At 39.1% G+C, this 23,531-nt stretch overlaps 1 protein-coding gene across 4 annotated transcripts in view; it reads left to right on the top strand.

The window, feature by feature from the left end:
• The window catches only part of LOC146358523 (neurabin-1-like), a 51,555-nt gene extending 30,737 nt beyond the window's left edge, over positions 1-20,818 (top strand). The window contains exons 14-19 of one of the 4 annotated variants that reach the window (XM_084812889.1): positions 757-838; positions 4,932-5,003; positions 5,519-5,714; positions 12,088-12,204; positions 16,436-16,624; positions 19,566-20,818. In XM_084812889.1, coding sequence (XP_084669015.1) covers positions 757-838; positions 4,932-5,003; positions 5,519-5,714; positions 12,088-12,204; positions 16,436-16,624; positions 19,566-19,733 — 824 coding nt within the window. In that variant the 3' untranslated portion in view covers positions 19,734-20,818. Of the gene's footprint in view, positions 1-738; positions 839-4,931; positions 5,004-5,518; positions 5,715-12,087; positions 12,205-16,435; positions 16,625-19,565 lie in introns of all 4 variants that reach the window. The other 3 variants (XM_084812883.1, XM_084812905.1, XM_084812897.1) reach the window with 3 other exon arrangements.
• The last annotated feature ends 2,713 nt before the right edge of the window (positions 20,819-23,531 follow it).

Raw genomic sequence — 23,531 nt, 5'->3', positions numbered from 1 at the left:
ATAGATGGAAATGCACTCAAGTAGAGTGCATTTGTAACATGGGGTTTCAGATGGCTTCAAACTACGTTACAGTGTACAGTTAACACTAGGTTACCTCCTTAGTGTTAAGTATTGTTCACTTCTGTGCCTATGTAATGACAAAGAATGAGTAAAGATGTCAAGAGAACTTCTGTGAAAATTTCTTAACTGAAGTTAAGATTACATCTACACATGCCAGATTCAGATTGGCAATTGTGCTTTCCACTGAAGCAACTGCAAACAAATTTTCCCCTTAGAAAGTAGAAAACACATTTTATGTAAAATCAATCATACTCCTTAGCAAAAACTCTTCCAATTATGAGTGAGCCCTGAAGGCAATTTTATTCAAGCACTAAAACGCACTAAAATTAATACATATATGAAATTCATACATGACAGTGAATAAGTACTGTTTCTGCCTTTTGGGATTAAAAGTTAAACAAATGCTCCCTATTCTTCCACATTATTCTTGGAATATAAACAACATTATAAACATTCTAAATGTTAATGTAAATGAAATGTATAAAGGCGTTCTTGTGTCTGTAAGAAATACCCAGGTCAGAGCCCTTAGAGTATATTTTCTGCATGAAACTGTATGTTGATTTCATGCAGTTTCTGTTCCTCTTATATGAAGAGGCTGCTTACATTTCTTTTGAAGTATGTTTTGCTTACATTTCTTTTGACGTGTGAAGTATATTCATGCCAAACACCCTATGTCAGTATTTTCATTTAACACAGATGACAAAAGAACTGAAGAAAAAACTGAATCCAGTGAAGGTGCTTCTGGGGGAAAGTCCAAAAGGCGTTTTCCAGATTTTGGGTAGGACTTCTTCATTTTTCAACAATAGAATATTTAAGTTCTCATATTAGTTGACTGAAGTGCAGTTCTACCAATACGCAGAAGGAGTTGGATGCTCATCTGAATAATTGGTACCTGGGAATAACTAGGTGCCCCTTCATGGATCACTGCCTTGTTGTGGCGAAGGGGCTTGCGTAACTCAGTGAAGCCATAAGCTATGCCGTGCAGGGCCATCCAAGACAGACAGGTCATGGTGGAGTTTTCTGACAAAATGTGGTCCACTGGAGAAGGAAATGGCAACCCACTCCACTGTTCTTGCCAAGAAAACCCCATGGAACGTATCACAAGGCTAAAAGATATGATGCTGGAAGATGAGCCCCTCAGGTCGGAAGGTGTCCAATATACTACTGAGGAAGAGCAGAGGGAATTTCCAAGTAGCACCAGAAAGAGTGAAGTGGCTGGGCCAAAGCTGAAAGGACACTCAGCTGTGGATGTGTCTGGTGGTGAAAAGAAAGTCTGATGCTGGAAAGAACAATGTTGTTTAGGAACCTGGAATGTCAGATCAATGAATCAAGGTAAGCTGGAGGTGGTCAAACATGAGATGGCAAGATTGAACATCGACATCTTGGGAATCAGCGAACTAAAATGGACAAGCATGGGCGAATTTAATTCAGGTGGCCATCATATCTACTATTGTGGGCAAGAATCCCTTAGAAGAAATGGAGTAGCACTCCTAGTCAACAAAAGGGTGGGAAAAGAAGTACTGGGGTACAATCTCAAAATCGATAGAATGATCTCAGTACGAATCCAAGGCAAACCATTCAACATTACAGTAATTCAAGTCTATGTCCCAACCACTGAGGCCGAAGAAGCTGAGGTTGATCGGTTCTATGAAGACCTACAACACCTTCTAGAACTAACACCAAAAAAAGATGTCCTCTTCATCATAGGGGATTGGAATGCTAAAGTAGGAAGTCAAGAAATCACCGGGGTAGCAGGCAAGCATGGCCTTGGTGTACAAAATGAAGCAGGACAAAGGCTAATAGAATTTTGCCAAGACAACATGCTGATCATAGCAAACACTCTTTTCCAACAGCACAAGAGGCGACTCTACACATGGACGTCACCAGATGGTCAATATCGAAATCAGATTGATTATGTCCTTTGCAGCCAAAGATGGAGAAGCTCTATACAGTCAGTAAAAACAAGACCTGGAGCTGACTGTGGCTCAGATCATGAGTTTCTTATTGCAAAATTTCGGCTTAAATTGAAGAACGACGGGAAAACCACTAAACCATTCAGGTATGACCTAAATCATATCCCTTATGAATATACAGTGGAGGTGAGGAATAGATGTAAGGGATTAGAACTGATAGACAGAGTGCCTGAGGAACTATGGACGGAGGTTCATAACATTGTTCAGGAGGCAGCAACGAAATCCATCCCAAAGAAAAAGAAATGCAAGAAAGCAAAGTGGCTGTCTGATGAGGCTTTACAAGTAGCTGAGGAAAGAAGGGAAGTGAAAAGCAAGGGAGAAAGGAAAAGATATACCCAACTGAATGCAGAGTTCCAGAGAATAGCAAGGAGAGACAAGAAGGCCTTCTTAAATGAACAATGCAAAGAAATGGAGGAAAACAATAGAATGGGAAAGACAGTTCTCAAGGGAACGTTTTGTTCAAAGACAGGCATGATAAAGGACAAAGAAGGCAGGGACCTAACAGAAGCAGATGAGATTAAGAAGAGGTGGAAAGAATACACAGAAGAACTATACAGGAAAGATCTGAATGTCCCTGATAGCCATGATAGTGCGCTCACTGAACTTGAGCCTGACATCCTAGAGAGTGAAGTCAAGTGGGCCTTAGGAAGCATTAGTAACAACAAAGCTAGCGGAGATGACAGTATTCCAGCTGAGCTATTTAAAATCCTAAAAGATGATGCTGTTCAAGTGCTGCACTCAATATGCCAACAAATTTGGAACACTCAACAATGGCCACAAGACTGGAAAAGGTCAATTTACATTCCAATTCCAAAGAAGGGCAATGCCAAAGAGTGTTCAGACTACCGTACAATTGTGCTCATTTCACGTGCCAGCAAGGTGATGCTCAAAATCCTACAAGCTAGGCTTCAGCAGTATGCGAACCGAGAACTACCGGAAGTACAAGCTGGGTTTCGAAAAGGCAGAGGAACTAGAGATCAAATCGCCAACATTCGCTGGATCATGGAGAAAGCAAGAGAATTCCAGAAAAACGTCTAGTTCTGCTTTATTGACTACGCTAAAGCCTTTGATTGTGTGGATCACAACAAACTGTGGCAAATTCTGAAAGAGATGGGAGTACCAGACCACCTTACCTGTCTCCTGAGAAACCTGTACGAGGGTCAAGAAGCAACAGTAAGAACCGGACATGGAACAACCGATTGGTTCCAAATTGGGAAAGGAGTACGACAAGGCTGTATATTGTCACCCTGCTTATTTAACTTATATGCAGTGTACATCATGAGAAACGCCGGGTTGGATGAATCACAGGTCGGAATTAAGATTGCCGGGAGAATTATCAACAACCTCAGATATGCAGACGATACCACCCTAATGGCAGAAAGCGAAGAGGATCTAAAGAGCCTCTTGTTGAGGGTGAAAGTGGAGAGTGCAAAAGCTGGTTTGAAACTCAACATTAAAAAAACTCAGATCATGGTATCTGGCCCCATCACTTCCTGGCATATAGAAGGGGAAGAAATGGAAGCAGTGACAGATGTTATTTTCTTGGGCTCCAAGATCACCACAAACGGTGACTGTAACCATGAAATTAAAAGACGCTTGCTTCTTGGGAGGAAAGCTATGGCCAACCTAGACAGCATAGTAAGAAGCAGAGACATCACCTTGCCAACAAAGATTCATATAATCAAAGCTATGGTTTTCCCAGTAGCAACATATGGCTGTGAGAGCTGGACTATAAGGAAGGCTGAGCACCGAAGAATTGATGGTTTCGAACTGTGGTGCTGGAGAAGACTCTTACGGGTCCCCTGGACTTCAAGGAGGTCAAATCAGTCAATCCTAAAGGAAATCAACCCTGACTGCTCATGGGAAGGACAGATACTGAAGCTGAAGCTCAAATACTTTGGCCACCTAACGCAAAGAGAAAACTCCCTGGAAAAGACCCTGATGGTGGGAAAGATTGAAGGCAAAAGGAGAAGGGGACAGCAGAGAATAAGATGGCTAGATAACATCACCGATGCAATGAATATGAACTTGAGCACACTCCGGGAGAGAGCGCAGGACAGGAAGGCCTGGCGTGCTATGGTCCATGGGGTCACAAAGAGTCGGACATGACTGAACGACTGAACAACAACAACATACACATTAAAATAAATAAGTCAATTACTCTGAGACATTATGACAAAATACAGAGGCTATATTTTAGAGCTGGATTTTTATGTTTAACATTTGAGATAATTGAGCATGTAACAAGAGAGCAACTGATTCTGCATTAGATAGATACCAAGCTGCTTTTAGACTGGGGTGACTTCATTGTTATGTAACTTTGTGCACCTCTGCATAGAAAGATGCTCGAGTCCACCTCTGTCAGAGAGAGGATCAAACTTAAGGTATATTTCCACAGCACATAGCTGAAATATGGTTCTCATGAGGTGACATCCCCATTCTGGAAAATCTGGAAATGGGTCCTTTTTACTTCTTTCCCATAAAACCCAGGACATGAATTCTGGTTCATCACAGCAGCCAGCATTCCAGCACAGAGCAAGGCAAGGCACAGGTGAGCTGGAATGTTGAGCTGTGGGTATTGAGGCAGTGCTTGGATTGGGACAGACAACATATATCTAGTGACAGCCCATTGCTGCAGAATACAAACCGTGTTTAATAGTTTATATAATGATGAGTCACCTGCTTTCTTCAGCAAATAACTTCTCAGAATGAAGTATAATATAACATTTATTATATTGTGTTCCCACAATGTAATATTTAGAAATGTGAAACATATTTGGGTTTATAATTGACAATTGTGTGACAATTACTGTATTTTGCAGTATGTCACAAATGTCTTGGGGCAGACTTGATTTGGTTTTATAAAACATTTAAACTATCTATTTTCTTTAATTTCAGGGGCCTAAGAAAATCTGGCGGTAAAGGCAAGAAGCAAGAAAAAGAAAATACAAGGGGCTCTCTCGACAGCCGGTATTTATAGACACATAATACATTCTTAACTATGCATTCCAAGTTGAGACATGGATTTGGAACAAGAACATTAAGAGTGCAATCCTATGCATATTTAGACAGAAAAATGTCTTACAACTTCAAGCATTTTCCAGCCAGTATGGTTGGCTGGGGTGCTGAAAGCTGTAGGACTTTTTTCTGTCTAAACATGCATAGGATTGCACCCTAAATGAGTTTCTGTCATTATCAGTTTTGTTTTGCTCCATCGTTGAGGAACAGCCTTCTGGAATGGTGAAATGTTCAGAGCACAGTAAAATAAAAATGCAAAAATAACATAGCAACAAAGCTACTTTTGAAATACTTTTCAAAATAGTAATATCAGCTTACCAATTAGAAGAATATTAAATGTTTTAAACTGTGTGCTGTAAAATATATCTTAAACTGAATGTTGAATTGTATGAATCTTAAGTCAAATACATTTAACACAGTATGAAACAGATTTTTACATATCACTTATGAAAATTATATTATTTCAGGGGCTCCCGAGAATTACTAGAAGACTCTATCAACAACTTATCTGCATCAGATTCAGATTCTCCTATTCCCACTTGCATGCCTTTCTCTTGGTTTGGAGACAGCCATAAAGAGCATAGTTCTAGTAGCACCCTGAGTATTTCCCAGGGTGGGCATGATGTTGTCTTTGAACAGAGCCAAGAGAAGAACAGAAGCAAGGTAAATGTAGCTTATTTGTATATTCAGTTTTGCACATTGATATTCACTTACTATGGATCAAGAGTTAAATGTTTGGGTTTTACTATACTTGTCACTCATGCTATAGCTGTGAAGGCAGATCTATTAAACACAGCACTATTTAAGCAGATATCCAATACTTTAGAGAATTATCAAATGTTCTAGTAAGATTAACGTGACAGCTCCAAACCTCTATCCTAATGCATGAATTTTCCACATGATATGTTGTCAAGATAAAAGTGCAAAGGAAATGTATTTTTGCTAGAATCAGGAAGTCTGAACTCATAAAACATATAGGGCTGGATTTAGAGCTTGCTTCTACCAGTGGGAGCGCTCCCTGAGTGGAGTTCCTCTCATGATGGGCCAACTAGTGGGAAGGGTGGAGGTGATTTTTGCCAACCAACCTCCCCCCCCCCCCGTTGCCACCTCCAATGCTATTTCAGAGGATCCCCTAACATTCCAGAACAGATTTGGGGAGGGGCAGGGGTGGAAGGGGGGAATCAGTGAAAATCACCTTCTCCCCGGTTCCTCCAGTGGAAATGCTTTGCTGGATCAAAAGCCTTCTGTGGATGGGGAGCCCTTCCATGTACAGAAGGCAAGGCCTGGATACAAGCCACAGCATTTTATAAGCACCGCTTAAACAAAATAGGTTGTAATCACATTTCACTTGTTTTATTTTTCTGTCTTGCACTCCCAGTTCTTTAAAATAAGGACACTTTAACTATGATCTGTTAAATTAATTCAAGTTATATATGACACTTTTCAAAACATTTTCAAAAATAAAACAATAAAATCATACCACAATTAATACTACTAACTGGAAGTACAGCAGAAAGCACTAAATTCCAGTGTGGAAGCCAGTATGGTGTAGTGGCGAGAGTGTTGCACTGGGAGCCAGGAAATCTGGGTTCTAGTCCCCACTCGGCCATGGAAGCTCACTGGGTGACTTTGGGCCAGTCACAGACTCTCAGACCAACCTACCTCACAGGGTGGTTGTTGTGAGGATAAAATGGAGAGGAGGAGGATAACGTAAGCCGCCTTGGGTTCCTTGCAGGAGGAAAAATGGTGGGGTATAAATACAATCAATCAAGTCACATGCCCAGGCTGCAAATCTATTTGATTAGTAATGGACACAAGACCTCAGTGGGTGGCTGTCAGCATATAGAGATCAGCATATGGAATGTAGAAACTTGCAAGTACATGCTAGCCCTCTTGTTTCCGTTTTTATTCTTAAAAATAACAAATATTTCTTTCTGTTCAACTGTCTGATTTTCATTGTAGAGGGCTGACAAACTTTGAAAGTACTAGTTTTAGAAACTTGATCTATGTGGCCTCATTTGTTACCTATTGCTGTACCTCAGCCAGTATTAATCTTAGTAAATAATGGGCTGTGTAATACCAATGGGCTCCTATAGCATTCAGAAGTATTTTTTTGAACCAACTTATTTTCTCTAACTTTCCCAGATAAGATACAGCTAGCTTATTAAAAGCAGTGCAGTTGCTCAATATTATTTGTAAGATTTGAAGTGATTGCTTTTCCTAAAGTCTTAATAATATAGGATCTTAAGTATCTTTACTGTCCTTAAATGCTGACAGGGAGAATATTCTTAGATTCTTCTGTTTCATACCAAAAATAGATTATGGTGGAGGTCCCCTTATTGAAAGTTGTATGGCTAAACATTTTTAGCATGTTAAAACAAAAATCTCTACACTTACATAGATTAAAGTGCTTGCTAAAGCCATGACAAGTTGCATGTTTTTCTGTACCTGAAGACTGGTTACCGCGAGACTGTTGGCGGGTGCATAATGTTGTAATGTTTTTTGTTACTTTCTTTGTTTTTATCTCCCAGTGACTATATATGCTCTTGCATGCCTGATCCTTTCAGTATGGTAATAACCATGACAAAACAAAATTAGTTTGTGAATCTTTCCAAAGATTGTAACTTCCTTAGTTTGCCTCATTGTTTATGCTAATCTTGTGTGTGAATTTCAATCCATCCTTACTCGTTCTCTGTCTTGGCCTTGGCAAATGTATAACTTGGAAGCTTGCACAGTATTTGCCAACAAAAGTTTAACCTATATAAGGTATTAACTTCCATAATGGTTTTTATGCCTGCTTATGTCTATAGATGCAGGGGGTTAAACAGTTTCCTCTCATGTTGAGGAAACATGTTGTCTCTTAGTTGTCAGTTGGCAAGACAGGGTGAATGTGGCTGTAGTTTCACCCATGTGGGAAAGTGACTCAGGCTGCAGTCCTGTACCCACGTAACTGGGAGTAAGTGCCATTGAACTCAGTGTGGCTTACTTCTGAGTAGACATGTATGGGATAGCGCTGTCAGTCAATGAAAACAAATTGAGTGGGATCCAAGAATGAATACAGGTACCAGGATTCCTCAGAGGTTCCCCACTGGAGGAAGGGGGCAGCGAGGCAATCCTCACTAATTCTCCTTTTCCCCTACAGCCCCTGAGTTGCCTCTCTCATGCTGCTGCAGAGGGCCCCCCACAGGTTTGATTAAAATGGATGTTTAAAAAAAATGATAATCAGATTTTTAATTTAAATTGAATTTTCAAACTGTAAATTATTTTTTAAGTCAGAAATAAAATACTTAATATATCTCTAACTTACAAAATAACATAGTTACAATTCTCATTATAAACATGCTAAACCTACACTTACAGTCTCCTAAAAATTAAGTTACCTGCCAGTTAAACATGGACATTAATTTCAGTTTTTCATCTCATGAAAATGATTCTGGCCAGCCTAACTACCAGCTCTTGCTTCTTGAAAGTTCTGGGCTTTCAGTTTCTCTGGCTACAGTCACATGTATAAAGACACAGGTTAGATAGGATTGTTGTTCTATGCTTACGTGGTGGTGGAGTTGGGCCGAGCAAGACAGAGGAGTTAAGACAGAAAGATGATATAGCAGGGTAGACAACAATCAATGTTTTTTTAAAAAAATAAATGGATTTAAAAAATTAAATTGGATTTTTTCAGCCCAGTAACTATCAAACCTTGCTTTGAACTATCAGTCATGGACATTTTGTTTAATGTTTCCTGCTTTGTTGTTGTTGTTTGTTGTTTGTGGGGGGTGAGGGCAAGGCTGGGCTAAGACTGAGTGAAGCAGAAAGGATCAGCACTGGAAACTAAAAGAGGAGACAAAATGGTCCCATTTGCATGTTCCTGTATTCTCACACTAAGGCTGCAACCCTATACCCACATACCTGGGAGTAAGTCCCATTGAACTCAGCGGAACTTATTTATGAGGAGAGAATATAGGACTGTGCTGTTAAGCTCAAATTGTCATGGGTGCTGGTCATAAGAAACAGTGTAAATAATACTCTAGTCTTAAATTAACATGGCTTAGTGATAAGATTTGTCCCATTGTTCAGGAAATATATGAAAATGTTTCAATGGGAAACTTGATTTAAATCAGTGATTTAAATTGACCTTTTTTCTTGCTGATTTAAATCAATCCACCCTGGTCCCCCAGCCCACCAAAGCAACTCTTCAGCAAGCAAAAGGAGCTATAAGAAAGGAGGGACCACAGTCACCTCCCCACCCTTTTCCTGCACTGTCAGTGGCACTTCACTATGAACTAATCTGGATCTAACCCAGTGTGTGACGTCTTCATCCAAAGTTGTCATGCTGTAGCTGTAAGTCTTTGTCTTTTGTTGTTGTTGTTCAGTCGTTAAGTCGTGTCCGACTCTTTGTGACCCCATGGACCATAGCACGCCAGGCCTTCCTGTCCTCCGCTTTCTCCTGGACTGTGCTCAAGTCCATATTCATTGCATCGGTGATGCTATCTAGCCATCTCAGCCTCTGCCGTCCCATTCTCCTTTTGCCTTCAATCTTTCCCAGCATCAGGGTCTTTTCCAGGGAGTTTTCTCTTCGCATTAGGTGGCCAATGTATTTGAGCTTCAGCTTCAGTATCTGTCCTTCCAATGAGGAGTCAGGGTTGATTTCCTTTAGGATTGACTGATTTGACCTCCTTGCAGTCCAGGGGACTCGTAAGAGTCTTCTCCAGCACCATGGTACGAAAGCATCGATTCTTCGGTGCTCAGCCTTCCTTATAGTCCAGCTCTCACAGCCATACGTTGCTACTGGGAAAACCATAGCTTTGATTATACGAATCTTTGTTGGCAAGGTGATGTCTCTGCTTCTTAATATGCTGTCTAGGTTTGCCCAAATAGCTTTCCTCCCAAGGAGCAAGTGTCTTTTAATTTCATGGCTACAGTCACCGTCTGCGGTGATCTTGGAGCCCAAGAAAATAAACTCTGTCACTGCTTCCATTTCTTCCCCTTCTATATGCCAGGAAGTGATGGGGCCAGATGCCATGATCTTAGTTTTGTCTTTAGAACATCTCAAATTTTGTATCTCTGGCCCTGGCAAGCTCAGCCAGGGGTTGATACTTGCAAGAACCACAAGGACATTGATGCTTAAAAACTCACTTAAAAAAACTTGGTTTGAAAAGCACCTTACTGTTCTTTAATTTGTATCTTTTTGTTATGTGAGAGTGGCTCATTCCTTTATGTCCAGATATATAAATATTATCTCTTTTTGCAAACCTCCAAAACTATAACACTGAGTTTGATACAGCTGATATGAATTCAAGAGAACATATAGCCAGTCTGTCACAAATGAGCGTCGTCTTCTCTCTGCCTTAGGTATGATAGTTATCAGTAGTTAGGTTGGTAGGGATATTTCCTTGACTTTTCTGTCAGAATTGGTTCATATTTTGCAATTTGAGCAGCCTGTTATGTATTTAGTTACAACATTAACTATATTAAATACAAAAAAATACCTTAAATTTTATTAAGTTCAAGCTGATTGGGTTGTATCCAATTGTGTCATTTCACTAGCGCAAAGTCTATAGTACAGCCTTTCAATCCGCTGTCCTCCCATCAACGGAATTGGACTTTTTTTTTCCAAATTTGCGCAAATTTGCATTTGTGCGAACTGTGCAATCATGCAATTTTGCACATGTGAAAATGTCCCAAATTCCTTGGAAATGTGCATTTTCACACTTTAGCCTATAGGGGAATGCACATTTTGGGGGTCCTGCCATGGTTTGTCATGTCCTGTGACCCCACCGTTGTGGGATATTGGAGGGTTAAACCCTTGGATAACTGTAGAATAACCCATGGGTTGTTTAATCCTCAAGTAACCCATGATGCCTGGGTTTGCATGGCACAACAAGCTGTGCTGTACCCCCGCTGCAGCTTACGTATTCAAAATGATGGCTGGTGTGCATCTTGGAGCTCTGCAGGTTAATTAACCCATGTTGGCTTACCGTGACATAGCTCATTAGCTGTAAAAAGCAGCTGTGAGGATGGCAGATCAGGGAAGCCTGCACTGAACGGGGGAGGTTCTGCAAAAAGAATGGCAAAATGAAAGGGTCTCACAACATGAAGCCACAGTAGTTGCTGCTATGACTGTACCCACAGCTGAGCTCTTCAGAGGAAGAGTCTAGGTTTTGTTCCTCAAGACAGGAGTGCCAGTGATACAGTCCTTGGCTCCAGTCCTCTTTCAAGGAAGAATCCAACGGTGCCCATGAGCTAGCACTATTGTCATTATGCTAGCATAAACCAATGCTTGTGCCATGTCAGTAGCGCTTGCTAGCACAACAAAAACATTGTGTGGCGGTGGCAACAGGGCTACTTTCCTTTAAAACAAGATGCATGGGAAGTACACACCTTATTTTAAAGGAAAATTGCGGGGGGGGGGGCTGCGACTCCCAGTAGGTTGGGGTAGGGGATTGGCCCCAGACCCACCCAAGCTGTGCATCCTTGGTTTATGTGTATGCAGTGTCAACAGCACTAGCACAATTACAGTTAGATCCTTCCCCTAGGCAGGAAAGCATGGTCAAAGGGGGAAAAGAGCAGTTCCTGGTCAGAGTGACTAGCATGGGCATCCCGGGGGTTGCAGAAAACCTCCATGACAGGATGGCAAATGGCATGGGGGCCGTGGGTGGGGTCAGCAAAAATCACCTTTTCGTTTGTGTAATTGGAAGTGCCAAAAGTGCTGGTGGAATCTGGGATTTCAGTTTGAATTTGAAGATCATATGTAAGATGCATTCAGGTTTTAAGGAAATGACTTGGCCACTAACCTGGTGTGCTGAAAATAATGTACTTAGCATAACTTTCTGGAAGTGTGTTCCTAGAGACCAAGTGGAAAGAATTCAATATTTATATATTGTAAGGTGGGAGCGAATAGTATATGAATGACTGTATAATTAGCTCAAACTTGCTCCTAAATTATTAGGTGCTTTAATTTTTTTAAAGAAGTACTGTGTCTCCTTGTGATTTATTATTCCAAGGGGTAATTTAACAAAACATTATTTTCACTTGTTTGCAGAGTAGAATTGTCATAGATGATTCATACCATAGCAAGCCAAGTTGTGATCTGTCAGGGTTAGTGACAGAGCCAACTCTTTCAGGGCGTTCACACACTTTAACCTTCTCTTCAAATGAGGTGAGTTTCAGTGTGTCTGTGTGTATTGTTGATGTCACCATTCAGACTATATTATGCCATTTGGGTTTGTTTAAAATGAAAACGGTAGGTTATCATCATTGCACCTTAAATATTTTTACAACCTAAAACTGGAATACATACCTAGGAAAGGATCACAGTTTTGAGGCATCATTTGCCCCTTACCAATTTTTAGTTCAATATATTGTATGTAATGTTTGGCTATCCGCCCTAGTCCTATTGCTTGTTCTTTTCTAACGTTTATTTTATAAATAAAGTAAAAGAAGCTTTGAATGTTAAATTGCAGCACTTTTCATCAGAGCCCAATTAAAGTTGTGCATATTTAGGTTTAAATCCAACGTCGTGTGAGAGGACTTCCCCATCCCCTTCTTCCTTGCTGCAACTTCTTGCATACCCCAACCCTCCAGAGCAGATTTGGGGTGTATGTGAGGGGCTGCAGCGGGCGGATTTAAGCCTTAATGTTTTAATTGTATTTCTATGTGTAGAGATCATTGATATTTAAGTGAAAGTTAAGTATTTAGAGGAAATCGCAACATTTTGTACTTTAGGGTGATTTCCTCAACTAATGCAGTTTAGAAAATCAGTCTTTAAATACTTAGCTGTTTACTTCACTTTATTAGCCATAAAAAGTGTACATTTAGGAAACTGGACCTTTGAAGAAATTGATGGTGATGTTACCGAAGAAAAAATTGATTCTGTAAATCAATTAAATTTTAATTATATCCCCAATTCACCGGAAAACCGCTTATTGATGAATATTGCTACCGCTAGTGGAGTGTACTTTATACGAGCATGCTGCTTATATAACTTGTGTGAATGGCATGTGATGATGCTTCTAACAGAATATAGAGATCGTATTACTTATTTCTAAATCGTGGTGCTTCAGTCTTTCAGTCTGACTATAGTGTATAATTCTTGTTCTGTACTCTGTTAGTGTTGAAATTGTTCTAGATCCTTTTTGAAGCCAAACTGTTTTTGGATTGCCTACGTTAGATCTTCCACAGCTTTTCATAATATAATGAGGAGGTTTACGTGGTGCAAGCTAAGTCAGCCTTCATTGATGAGACTCACAGCTCCTCATGTAGAATTACTCTCTAGCATCCAGCCTGCAGAACTCCAGTCCGATGAAAAAATTTTGCTTGTGTGACCTTTGTATTTATGCACTGTGTTGACCCTCTTCAAAGCTGCTCTGTTCAGAATTTAGACAGGTTCCATCCTTTGTGTCTCTCTTCCAACTGTCTTGAGGATTTTCCACTTTCAGAACAACTGTATTGTATTCACTCTTCATTTTCTCTCTTGGTAACAACTGGTATCAGCAGGGCTGACTTAAGGGTAGGCATGGTTGGGCACCTGCCAAGGGCCCAAATCCCAGCAGGGGCCAACTGACTAGAGCCCCCTACAGTTGCTCCCCCATTGCGAACTGCTTATTCACCTGCCTCTTGCTGTGCCCTAGACAACAGTGGTGGTGCTGAGAAGGAGCAGTAGTACTGAAACTGATTTCCCCTTTAAGGGTGCCTGCCCTGTGGAGTGCAAAAGACTCCCTCATTATTATTGACTGGCCTTAGCAATCAGGCACAGGTGTGGGGATGAGTATGTGCAAGCTAGCACAGTTGCCTTGTCATCTACCCCTTAAAAGGATGGGCTAGAAACCCATGTCAGTAGACTGTGGAGGGGTGGGTCCATCAAGGCGTGAGGCTGCGCCACCCCAGACCAGGAACCGACCCCCCAGAGATGGAGAAGACAGAGCAGAGGTGCCTCCCCAGGAAAGATGGTCTGCACATAAATGGTAGAGGCGCAGCTTAGGTAGATGTGGATAACAGTGGTGGTGGCGAGAAGGAGGGGAGTAGTAGACACCGCTCCCCCCCCCCGCTCCTTACTCACTGGGTTTCTGCCTGTCAATCAAGCAAGCGGTAGCAATGATGCAAAGGATGTTGAGGAGCAATAGCAGCTTGTGGCAATGGTGGTGAGGAGGTCAACTCCTTGAGGAAAGGGGCCCATTGAGGGTGGCTTGCCAAAGGACTCTTAGTACACCGGAGCTGGCCGTTGATCTTTGCTTGGTTCCTAAGAATAGAATGTTCATCTCCAAAGGAAGGATGAGTTAGAGCCCTTATATTAATCTAGTGGATACTTCCTTATTCTGAATGTTTTAATGCAACAACAAAAACATCCCGTCTTGTCTTTTGAACTTTTGAAACTGACTAGGGAAGAGGTATTCTGTATTGCTTGCTAATATCTTGTTTTTATATTACAGTCTTGAAACTTATTTTGCTTTTAAATTCATATAACCAGTGGTTCCCGCTGTACTTTTAGATTGGGTTGAAAGTAACAGGAAGTGCTGAAAAGCCAATGGGGAGGTTATCTCAAGTTATGTAAACTTTCATACTGAAGAAGGGCTCACTTTCTAGTTTATCACATTTAACTGAAAAGAGCCTTGCCTCTTCATCACTGCAAACAGTTGCAGTGGAAGCTTGAAAGTAACCTGTGGCTATATGCACTGTTTTCTCCCATGTCCATGTATAGTTTAGTTGTGTTTAAATTGGGAGCCTTTCAAACTTCCTTCCACATGGTGAATGCAAGGTAAAAATATGTTTTGAGTCAAAAAGAGCACACAGAGCAGAATAGTGGTCTTAAATTCGTTCACAAGCCACAGCTACTATCTAGGAAATAAGATGGAAGTCCAGTAGGAAAAGCATTGATCTAATACCACTTTTCATCAAACCAGTTACAGCAAGAAACAAGCCTTTTACTTGTAAAGGAGTTGGAGGTGCAACTCGATATAGGTCAAATTTATATCATAGAATTGATTTTATTAGAGTGCATATGGTAGGTGCAGTTACATTATTCTGAGCACATGTGAAAGTTCCAAGAACACAAAGACACATAACAAAGTCTTGCTGTATTGTAAAGCTTGTCTTCGTGGCGTAGCAAATGACCCATGTAGTTTTCAGTATATTACCTTGAGTAAGAAATAATACAGTCTTTAGTCAAAGATTATATGTTAATAGCTTTATACAAACAAAGCACCAATTTTTGTTTCTAGTTTTGGAAATCATAACATCGCCAGAGGAGGTGAGGATGGGAGGAAATGGGGTCCACAGTCCCCTTAGCTACATGCCTGTAAGGAGTCTCAGGGAACTAGTGCAAATGAACCATGGCACTCAAGTAAAAAATAGATACATCATCTTTGTTTTTTGCAGTTGATTACACATCTAAACCAAGGTGGAGTTATTTGCGTAACTTAAATGCTGAGTTGTAAAAACTGAGTCCCACTGTCCCTCAAAATGAGTTCAGTAGCAGACAGCATCTGTCTAAATCAATAGATACAAAGGATGTTTTGTTCCTTGCCTAGTGTAGTGTTCACTCTGAAATCAGTTTTCACTAGTAGTTTCTTCTTCCCTTTTGCATCAGCTTCAAGAATGTTTTGCAGTGTATGTATTGTAAAGCCATATTAGAAGTGGACTTTTCTATATATGACTGAAATATAGAGCTCTGCACCTAGAAGACCAGAAGTTGAAAGACCCATTACAGTCATTTTAAACTTATTTTGCTGACATTTGGTCAGTTTGATCATACAGTGAATGAGTTTGACGATAGCTGTTTTAAGTTATCAAATAGTGCCTGAAATACTATAGTTCAACAGAATGTTTTGGATGGTAACACTTGGATCATCCACTTAATGGAGTCCACTTTTTCATGAAGGTGTTCAGGGTTTATTGATTCAATGTGATTTGCACCCTGCCTTTCTACTAAGAAAAGTAGCACTCAAGGCAGCTTACAATCATAAATATAACGTGATTAAAACAATAATAAAACAATACATTAAAACACAGCAATAACAATAAAAACCGCATCCAACCCAACAGACCCACTTACCCTCTAAAGACCTGCTTCAGTTAGGATGAGAATTCTTTAATTGCTTTCCATGCACATCGAAATGTTCTGGAATTTTATGATTTAAGTCTTAAAGTGTAGTGAAAATGTTGTGTCTTGCAAAATATACTAAACTAAAATGTGTGGGTGGGAGAGAAGCTCCGCTTTCGAAGACTAATTATGTAGATTTGTTTTGACATTGGCATATATTAAGAAAAACACATCACGTTGTCTTTGTGAAAGTCTGACGATTTTACATGTCAGAAATGCTAATTATTTTTTTTATTAAAATCAGTTAATTAAATGACTGTAAAACCTGATTTGCTCGGTTTTGCTTGGTCAGACTTTAGATGACGAGCCATCAAGTACAGGGAAACAAAACCAGTGGCACAGTAGGCCAATTTCTGAATGGACAACACAGCAGGTATGCCATTGGCTAATGGGAATGAACATGGAGCAGTACATCGCAGAATTCACAACCAAGAATATAGATGGGCAACAGTTAATGCTGCTTGACAGTGATAAGTTGAAGGTAAGCTTGTGTCCCAGTGTGAATTGTGTAGTATAATGATGATTGTGTGGATCAGTAGTATAAATTATGGTGGGCAGCATAGGCTCTTGTTCAGGGCACAAGTAAATCCTATTTACTCTCCCTCCCTCCCCACTTAATCCTGGAAAACAATTTTTAGTGTGGAAAATTTGTGTCTGCCCAGGATACAAAAAGCTACTAGTTAATCACTTCGATTTAGATACACTGTTAGATGTTGCTCAAGAAGCAGCTCAACCCTTGGACATAAAACAGACTATCCTGTGCCTAAACCATTCTATTCAACCTTTTTTCCTAAGCATTTTAAAGTGAGAAAATGACATAAGTTCCATAAGCATCCTGTTTCATTGCTGAAGTGTTTAACCATATTCAGTCTATATCTCTGTCCCTGAAATTCTCCTTTCCTTTTAACCTACTTGCAAAAGTTGGATTAAACAAAAAATGGGTTAAACCAGAGGATGTCTTTATGGTAAAACTGGACTATCATAATATCTCTTCTTTCTAAGTAGTTTTTATATTAATTTTGAATTTGTTTTGTTTTTGTTTATAGGTAAAAGGCTCTTTTTAAAATGTTAGGTGGTTTTTAGTTTTCTTCTAGGACTTTTTATGTTGGAGCACTAGCTTGGTTTTACATTCTGTCTGCTCTCCTCTGAGGACAAAAGGCTCACTGTTCAGCTGAATGTTGTTGAGCTCCAAGTGATAAAGCTTGCTTTGTGCATTCTTTAAAGCTGCAATCCTGTATGCTTAGTGGGGAATAAATCCCATTGGACTCAGTGGGACTTCTCAGGAAATGACTTGCTCAGGATTATGCTGTAAGATAACTTTGGGAGTTGACATATCTGCTGAGCATGTACAATCCTATGCATGTCTACTTGGAAGTCCTACAGAGTCAACCAGACTTACTCCCAGGTAAGTGGATATAGGATTACAGCCTACACTTTCTGTTACATAAAATAGGTTCACTTTAAAGGTTTTATTTGGGTTGAACAGGAGTGAGAATTTTAAATGTATCTTATGGTGATACAGTAAGCTTAAAAAGTATGGAATATTAGCATCTTCAAAAATAGCCAAAAGGCTTTCCATTCTTATCAGATGTTGCCATCTGCTGATTAAAAACTATATTACACCCTGCTAACAACTAAAGCAAGTAAACCATGAAACTAGCTTTTCATATGCTATGGTAGCAGATGCATTTTTATTAGGAGTTGAATTTATAACCTGCCCTTCCTCTAAGGAACTTAGGGTGGTATATGTGAGGTTCCCTTTTTATCCTTGAAACAATCTTGTGAAGTTGGATCATCTGATAGATGGTGACTGGCCCGACAATACCCAACAACCTTTGTGACCAAAAAGGGATTTGAATCCAGGTCTCTCCAATTCATGTCAAACGCTCTATCACACTACTTTACATACACCCAAGGGCTTGCATGTGCCTAGAGTGAGTCTGATTTTGTTCCCTTTGAATAGTAAACCTCTCTGCCACATTATAAATGGAAAGTTCCCTCAGATTTAACAGCAGTTTGGGGGTGGGGAGCATTGCTACTATTGAGAAATACAAATACAAACCCCATTTGAATATCTAGAACTGGTCACTTGGTTCTTTAGATTCTAATTATAGGATGCTACACCAAGGTTTTTAAAGAGATGTTCTGAAGAGATTGGACCTAGTCCAAGGAACTTTAATTGCACTTAAGCCCGTTGGGTTGGATCCAGACTTAGTTATACTTAGAGTTGACCTATTGGAATTAACAAAATTGATTAATCATGTTAATCATGACTAACTTAAATCCCATAGATTTCAGTGTGTCTATTCAAAGTATGACTAAGTCTAGAGTCAGCCCACTGAAATGTAATTTAACTTGGTTACGACCAACTTGTCCTAATGATTTCTAACAGCTGCTTAAGCACAGCTAATGCAATCAGATCTCTGACATGTGACCCGCCACTGTGTCATGATTGGGTAAACTAGTCTGTATCTGGAGATGTCTGACAGCAATTTCCATGACTAGTGAAGCATTTTCTTCTGCTCCTACAGTCCCAGTAATTGTTGCAGGTGTTATCCATGCTGTCCTGTTCACACAACAAGTGCAGAGAGGTCCTGATTGTTCACACATATTGTAATTTTAATTAAAGTAAGACAAATTGAGGGATGTGTAGGCATCAGAAAGAAGGGGTAACAATTTTTATTCTATTTTAAAACAAATATGAGGAAAATGTGTGAACCATCCTTTGGTCAGTTATAACCTTGCATTAGTGGGAACAATTGCTAGTGCAATGGGAAACTAGCGCTTCATAGGGCAATCCTGGAAACTAGTTCAGATTTGTGCTTCCTGAGCAGGACAAGTCATTCAAACTCATGGAAGGTTGCTTTGCTGACTTGTCCCGTTTGGAAGTGCTCGTTTGGGCTAATTTCCGGGCTTGCGCTGTGAAGCTCTAGTTTCCCGTTGCGCTAGCAGTTGTTCCCACTAGCACAACGTGATTGGCGCTGGCAGACTGCTAGCATTGGATACTGCCCAATGTATTTAGAAATTAAGGTATGTAACTCTAAATAATATTAAGCAACAGTCTCTTGCAGTTAACTTGTACTACTTGCAAAACCTCTGTTCTTGTGTTTAAAAAAATATTGTTTTCCTCCTGACTTAATCTCTTTTCAACATGTTTAAATACATGTATTCCTTCTATGTTGTTTATTCATTCAGTCACTTCTGACTCTTTGTGACTTCATGGACCAGCCCAATTTTATAGTTTGTAAAGTGAGATTCAGTTTGTATGTTGGTTTTGCTGTGTTAATTTCTGGCTGTAGGTGTTCATACAGCTAAAATGTTTTTAAAACTCTTATCTGTGAAAGTTCATGCCGCATTGACTATTTTTGCTGCAAACACAGCTCCTTTTCTAGAATTTAATAAAATATACTTTTATTTGAAAGACCCTGGGAGTATCCAGTCAAAATGACCGATCAACAATAAAGAAGAAAATTAAAGATATTAAAAAAGCCCAGGAAAAACTGGAGAAACAGAAAGAGAAGTTTCAGAAGAAAGAGAGAGACGTTCGAAGAACTGGCAGAGTGGCAGCCACTGTAGAATCAAGCTGCTAAAATGATTTGATGCCATATGCAGCTGCTTACTCTGGTGTAGTCTCAAGGGTAAAGTGCAGCTATACCAGTGTAACGCTTCATTATCTTTATCTTATCAGACTTCAGCGTGAAGAAGTGTAACAATTGTATATTACTGTATAATTTTGAAGGGGGGAGAGGGAAAATGATAGTTTTACAACATAGGCCTTTTTACATCCAATTTCCATAATCCTTCCCCATTTATATGATTCATTTAAATGAAATATTTCAATGTTTTATATTTAGCTCATTAAATTGTACTAATGGAAAGTAAATTAACTTTGTCAGAAGTAATGTGTATATAAGTATCTGGCTGATCTAACTCCCTGAAGTGTCGATTGAAAGTGGTATATACAGTTTTTGAAAAATAGTGTGACACAAATTACAGTATAATGTTGAGTGGTTTCTGGCATAGAAACAATATCAGGTCGTTATGTTCTGTTGGAGATAGTTCGTTGCCACTAGTGTTGTATAGAGAAAAATTAAGTTTTAAAAAGTAATAGAAAATTAATTTAATCAAATTTAATGAAGTGTAAAATCCTGTATTTTCCAGAGTTCATTTTAAATTCAAAACATATTGTAGTAATATAATTCATGACTTGTATCTTACTTTCTTATTTTCTAAAATAAGATAATACTTACGTTTCTAAATGGTTGAGTATGTTGAAGCAGGATTTCAAAGTTTATCAATCGATTTTATACACTTTTGTATGCAATACGGTTTTATAGTTCATGTGATGAATAAGTTCAGATTGTAGTACATGCATTACAACTCAAGATATTTTGAGGACCAAAATTATATTTTCGCTAATTTTTACATGCTATTGGTCTTCCAGACTTAAAATTATTCCAGAATGGGAATTATCTGAAAAAGCATTAATGAAGCACTGGGTTTCTGCATTGTATGTAATTGCACTGTGGATTACAAAATGTCTTCCTTTTCATGAGTAGTGTTTGTTTTCCAGAATAGTGTAAAACACAATCGCCATCTGCTGTTGGGTAAGAGCACAATCTGTTGTAGAAAAATACACTACATTAGAGTTGACACTTTTGAAAAACAGAATAAACTTCATTCAAAAAAGAGGAACTTGTTTTTAATTTTTAGTATGCCAGTAATGTGGAGGAAGTTATTATTTAAATATATGAATTAGTGACATACTCTTTTCTAATAAGGTGAAAATGATTTTGTATTAAAACCTAGAACTGCCAGTTGTAAAGACTAAATAGAAATGGAAATATTGAGCATTTCCAAAATAAAACTTAAATTATGTAGAGTCAAAGAACCATGAGTGGAAGGAGGAAATGCTGTCATGTGAATTTTTGTGTGACTTCTTTTTGTGCAATTATCTGTTGTATTGGACGTTGCATCACAGTGTGAAAAATATGAAAAAGGAAGGTACAAGCTTGAAGTAGCATGTAAACTAGTGATCTATCAAGAGTATTGGGAAAGAGAACTGGTACAAATGGAAGAACTTTTCTAGTTTTGGAGTCACTTTTCACACTTTGCTGTTCTGCTAGGTCAGAAATGGGTCATTTTTGGAAGTTTTCCACTAGCAGAAGGGCACCTTATAGGTCCCAGCCATTAAGTTTAAGTTGACAGAGATCTGAGGAGTAGTTTTGAAATGAATGCTGCTTCCTATCAAGCCGCTACTTGAGTAGATATATGGGCTAATTGTACTAATGGCAGTTCAGACCAATATCCTCTCACGTTGCTTGGGGAGAATCCAGAACGTATGCTTAATTTCTAAAAATCAGATAACTATTTCATGTGGGACTCTGAAACTTGCAGTAAATTCAGTTAGTGGAAGTTTCAAAAGGCACTTAAAACCCCCCTCAGTTATTAGCTACAAGAAAGGACTGTTGCTAACAAGGGAACTTATTCCATTATTCAAGTCAAGTGCTGTAGTCTTATGATAGAGCTTAAATCAGCTTGCAGTGTGGAAAACCTGTTTTGAAATTCTGATGGGACTTAGACCACATTCTTGGTAAAAAAATATATATATATACAAAAATAAATTCCCAGTCTTAATATCTATACAAACTTAAACCATAAAAATAGGAGCAAGAGTAATCTGTTTATTGGCTTGTTCTAGAATTCTCTCAAGAAAAAAGCTTAACTATAAAGGGAAAATGTCCTGTTTAGAAGAGTACTTTTGTGAAAGGAGAAGAGTGTTGTCTAGATGAACCTTCTTGGCTAGAGTTCTGTGGAGCACCATACGTAGGAAGGCCCTACATCTTCTGCCCACTTGCTGTATTTCAAAAGATGGGAACATTTGCAGCAGTCTTTCCCTGGAAGATCTCAGGGCTCAGTCAGTAACATATAGAAAATGGTGCTCCTTCAAATAACTAGGGTAAGGATGCAGAAATAATGATCTTACTGGTGGTGCTCTTGTTTATTTCCCAACCTTTACGCTAATATAGTACCTGCAGCCTCTTGGTGGGAGGGATTTACTACAGATTTTGGGACAAAAATGTACAGATTTTAGAAGTTGGGTCCCCCCAACACTCTTCTAAACAACTTGATTAACCAAATAATCTTTGTTGAACAAAACAGTTTAGAAGTCATAGAAATTTTTGTTGAACAAAACAGTTTAGAAATCATAGAAGTCTAATGTAAATGTGCAATAGCACCTGTTCATTTCTTTCATTCATTTCATTTCTATACTGCCTGATAGCTGAAGCTCTCTGGGTGATAAAAGGCATAATATAAAAAACTTAAACATACAAAATTTTAAAATAATGTATTCCCATATATTCAACATAATCTTGCAAACGAAAATATTTGTAGCGTTGAGTCCAGGATCTCCTGTCTGCAAGGGGAAGGCCTCTTGTTTGATTTTAACAGCAGTAATTATCCATGCAATCAGCTGAAAATGTTTTTTTTAAATGCTTAGACTTTGTTTCTTACAAAAATCACCATATGCTTATTTTCTTGCAAGCCAAATTTATTTTCACAGTATAAGATTAAAATTCCAGTAAATACAAAATGTCTGGTATGAGTTGTTTCCATTTGATTCTCCCAGCAGCAAGCAAAATTATTTTTAAGCCTAGCTCTAGTACCAGTAGCAAGTGTACAATTCATATATACATTATAAATTATATATTCTGAAATGCTGTATTAAAGGGTATCAAACTTAAAAATAACAATGAGTGCCTATGATTGGACATTTTTCTTTCCCACCACAACCAATTATGGTTTTTTTCCTAAACTTTCAGTAGTTTAAAATGTTGAACACACTTGATCTCATCCCAATTCAGTTAGGACAATTTGCATGAGTATCAAGACCTATGGCTTGCAAATTGTGTGGGTTGTTTAATGTTTGCTAACATAGTTTTTCAAACAAGTGGAGAGGGCTGCTCCTACAGTTTGTTAAAGACCAAGGCCTTAGTCCCATTTATGAGTGTGGCATTCAGATTTCATTCCGGGACAGAGAATACTGATTCCAGTCTCATCTCTTCCTCACCCTCATGTTATCAAACTTTCTTAAAGGGAGAGTATGTGCCTACAGCCAAATGGGACCATTTTTATGGTACTAAACCTACTAAAACCCTTGATGGACCAACTCACATGACAGAAATGTTTACTTCCGAAGATTATTGGTTCAGGCAATGGATTAATGCAGGCATTATGTATGTCTCATCTGAAAATTGTATACTGAACTGGTATTGGCTGGATTAAGGGATCCTCATTCTTTACAGCACATTTTATGATCCAAACCACATAGCTCCGTTACTGATAAGAAATGGAGGGGGAGTCCTTATGCAATAAAATGTGTCTCT

The sequence above is a fragment of the Heloderma suspectum genome, chromosome 1, assembly GCF_057233095.1.
Source record: "Heloderma suspectum isolate Gila_16-S chromosome 1, 16-S_ref, whole genome shotgun sequence".
In the NCBI taxonomy this organism is placed as follows: domain Eukaryota; kingdom Metazoa; phylum Chordata; class Lepidosauria; order Squamata; family Helodermatidae; genus Heloderma; species Heloderma suspectum.
The sequence above is the reverse complement of the archived record's forward strand: the minus strand, read 5'-3'. Positions and strand labels throughout refer to the sequence as shown.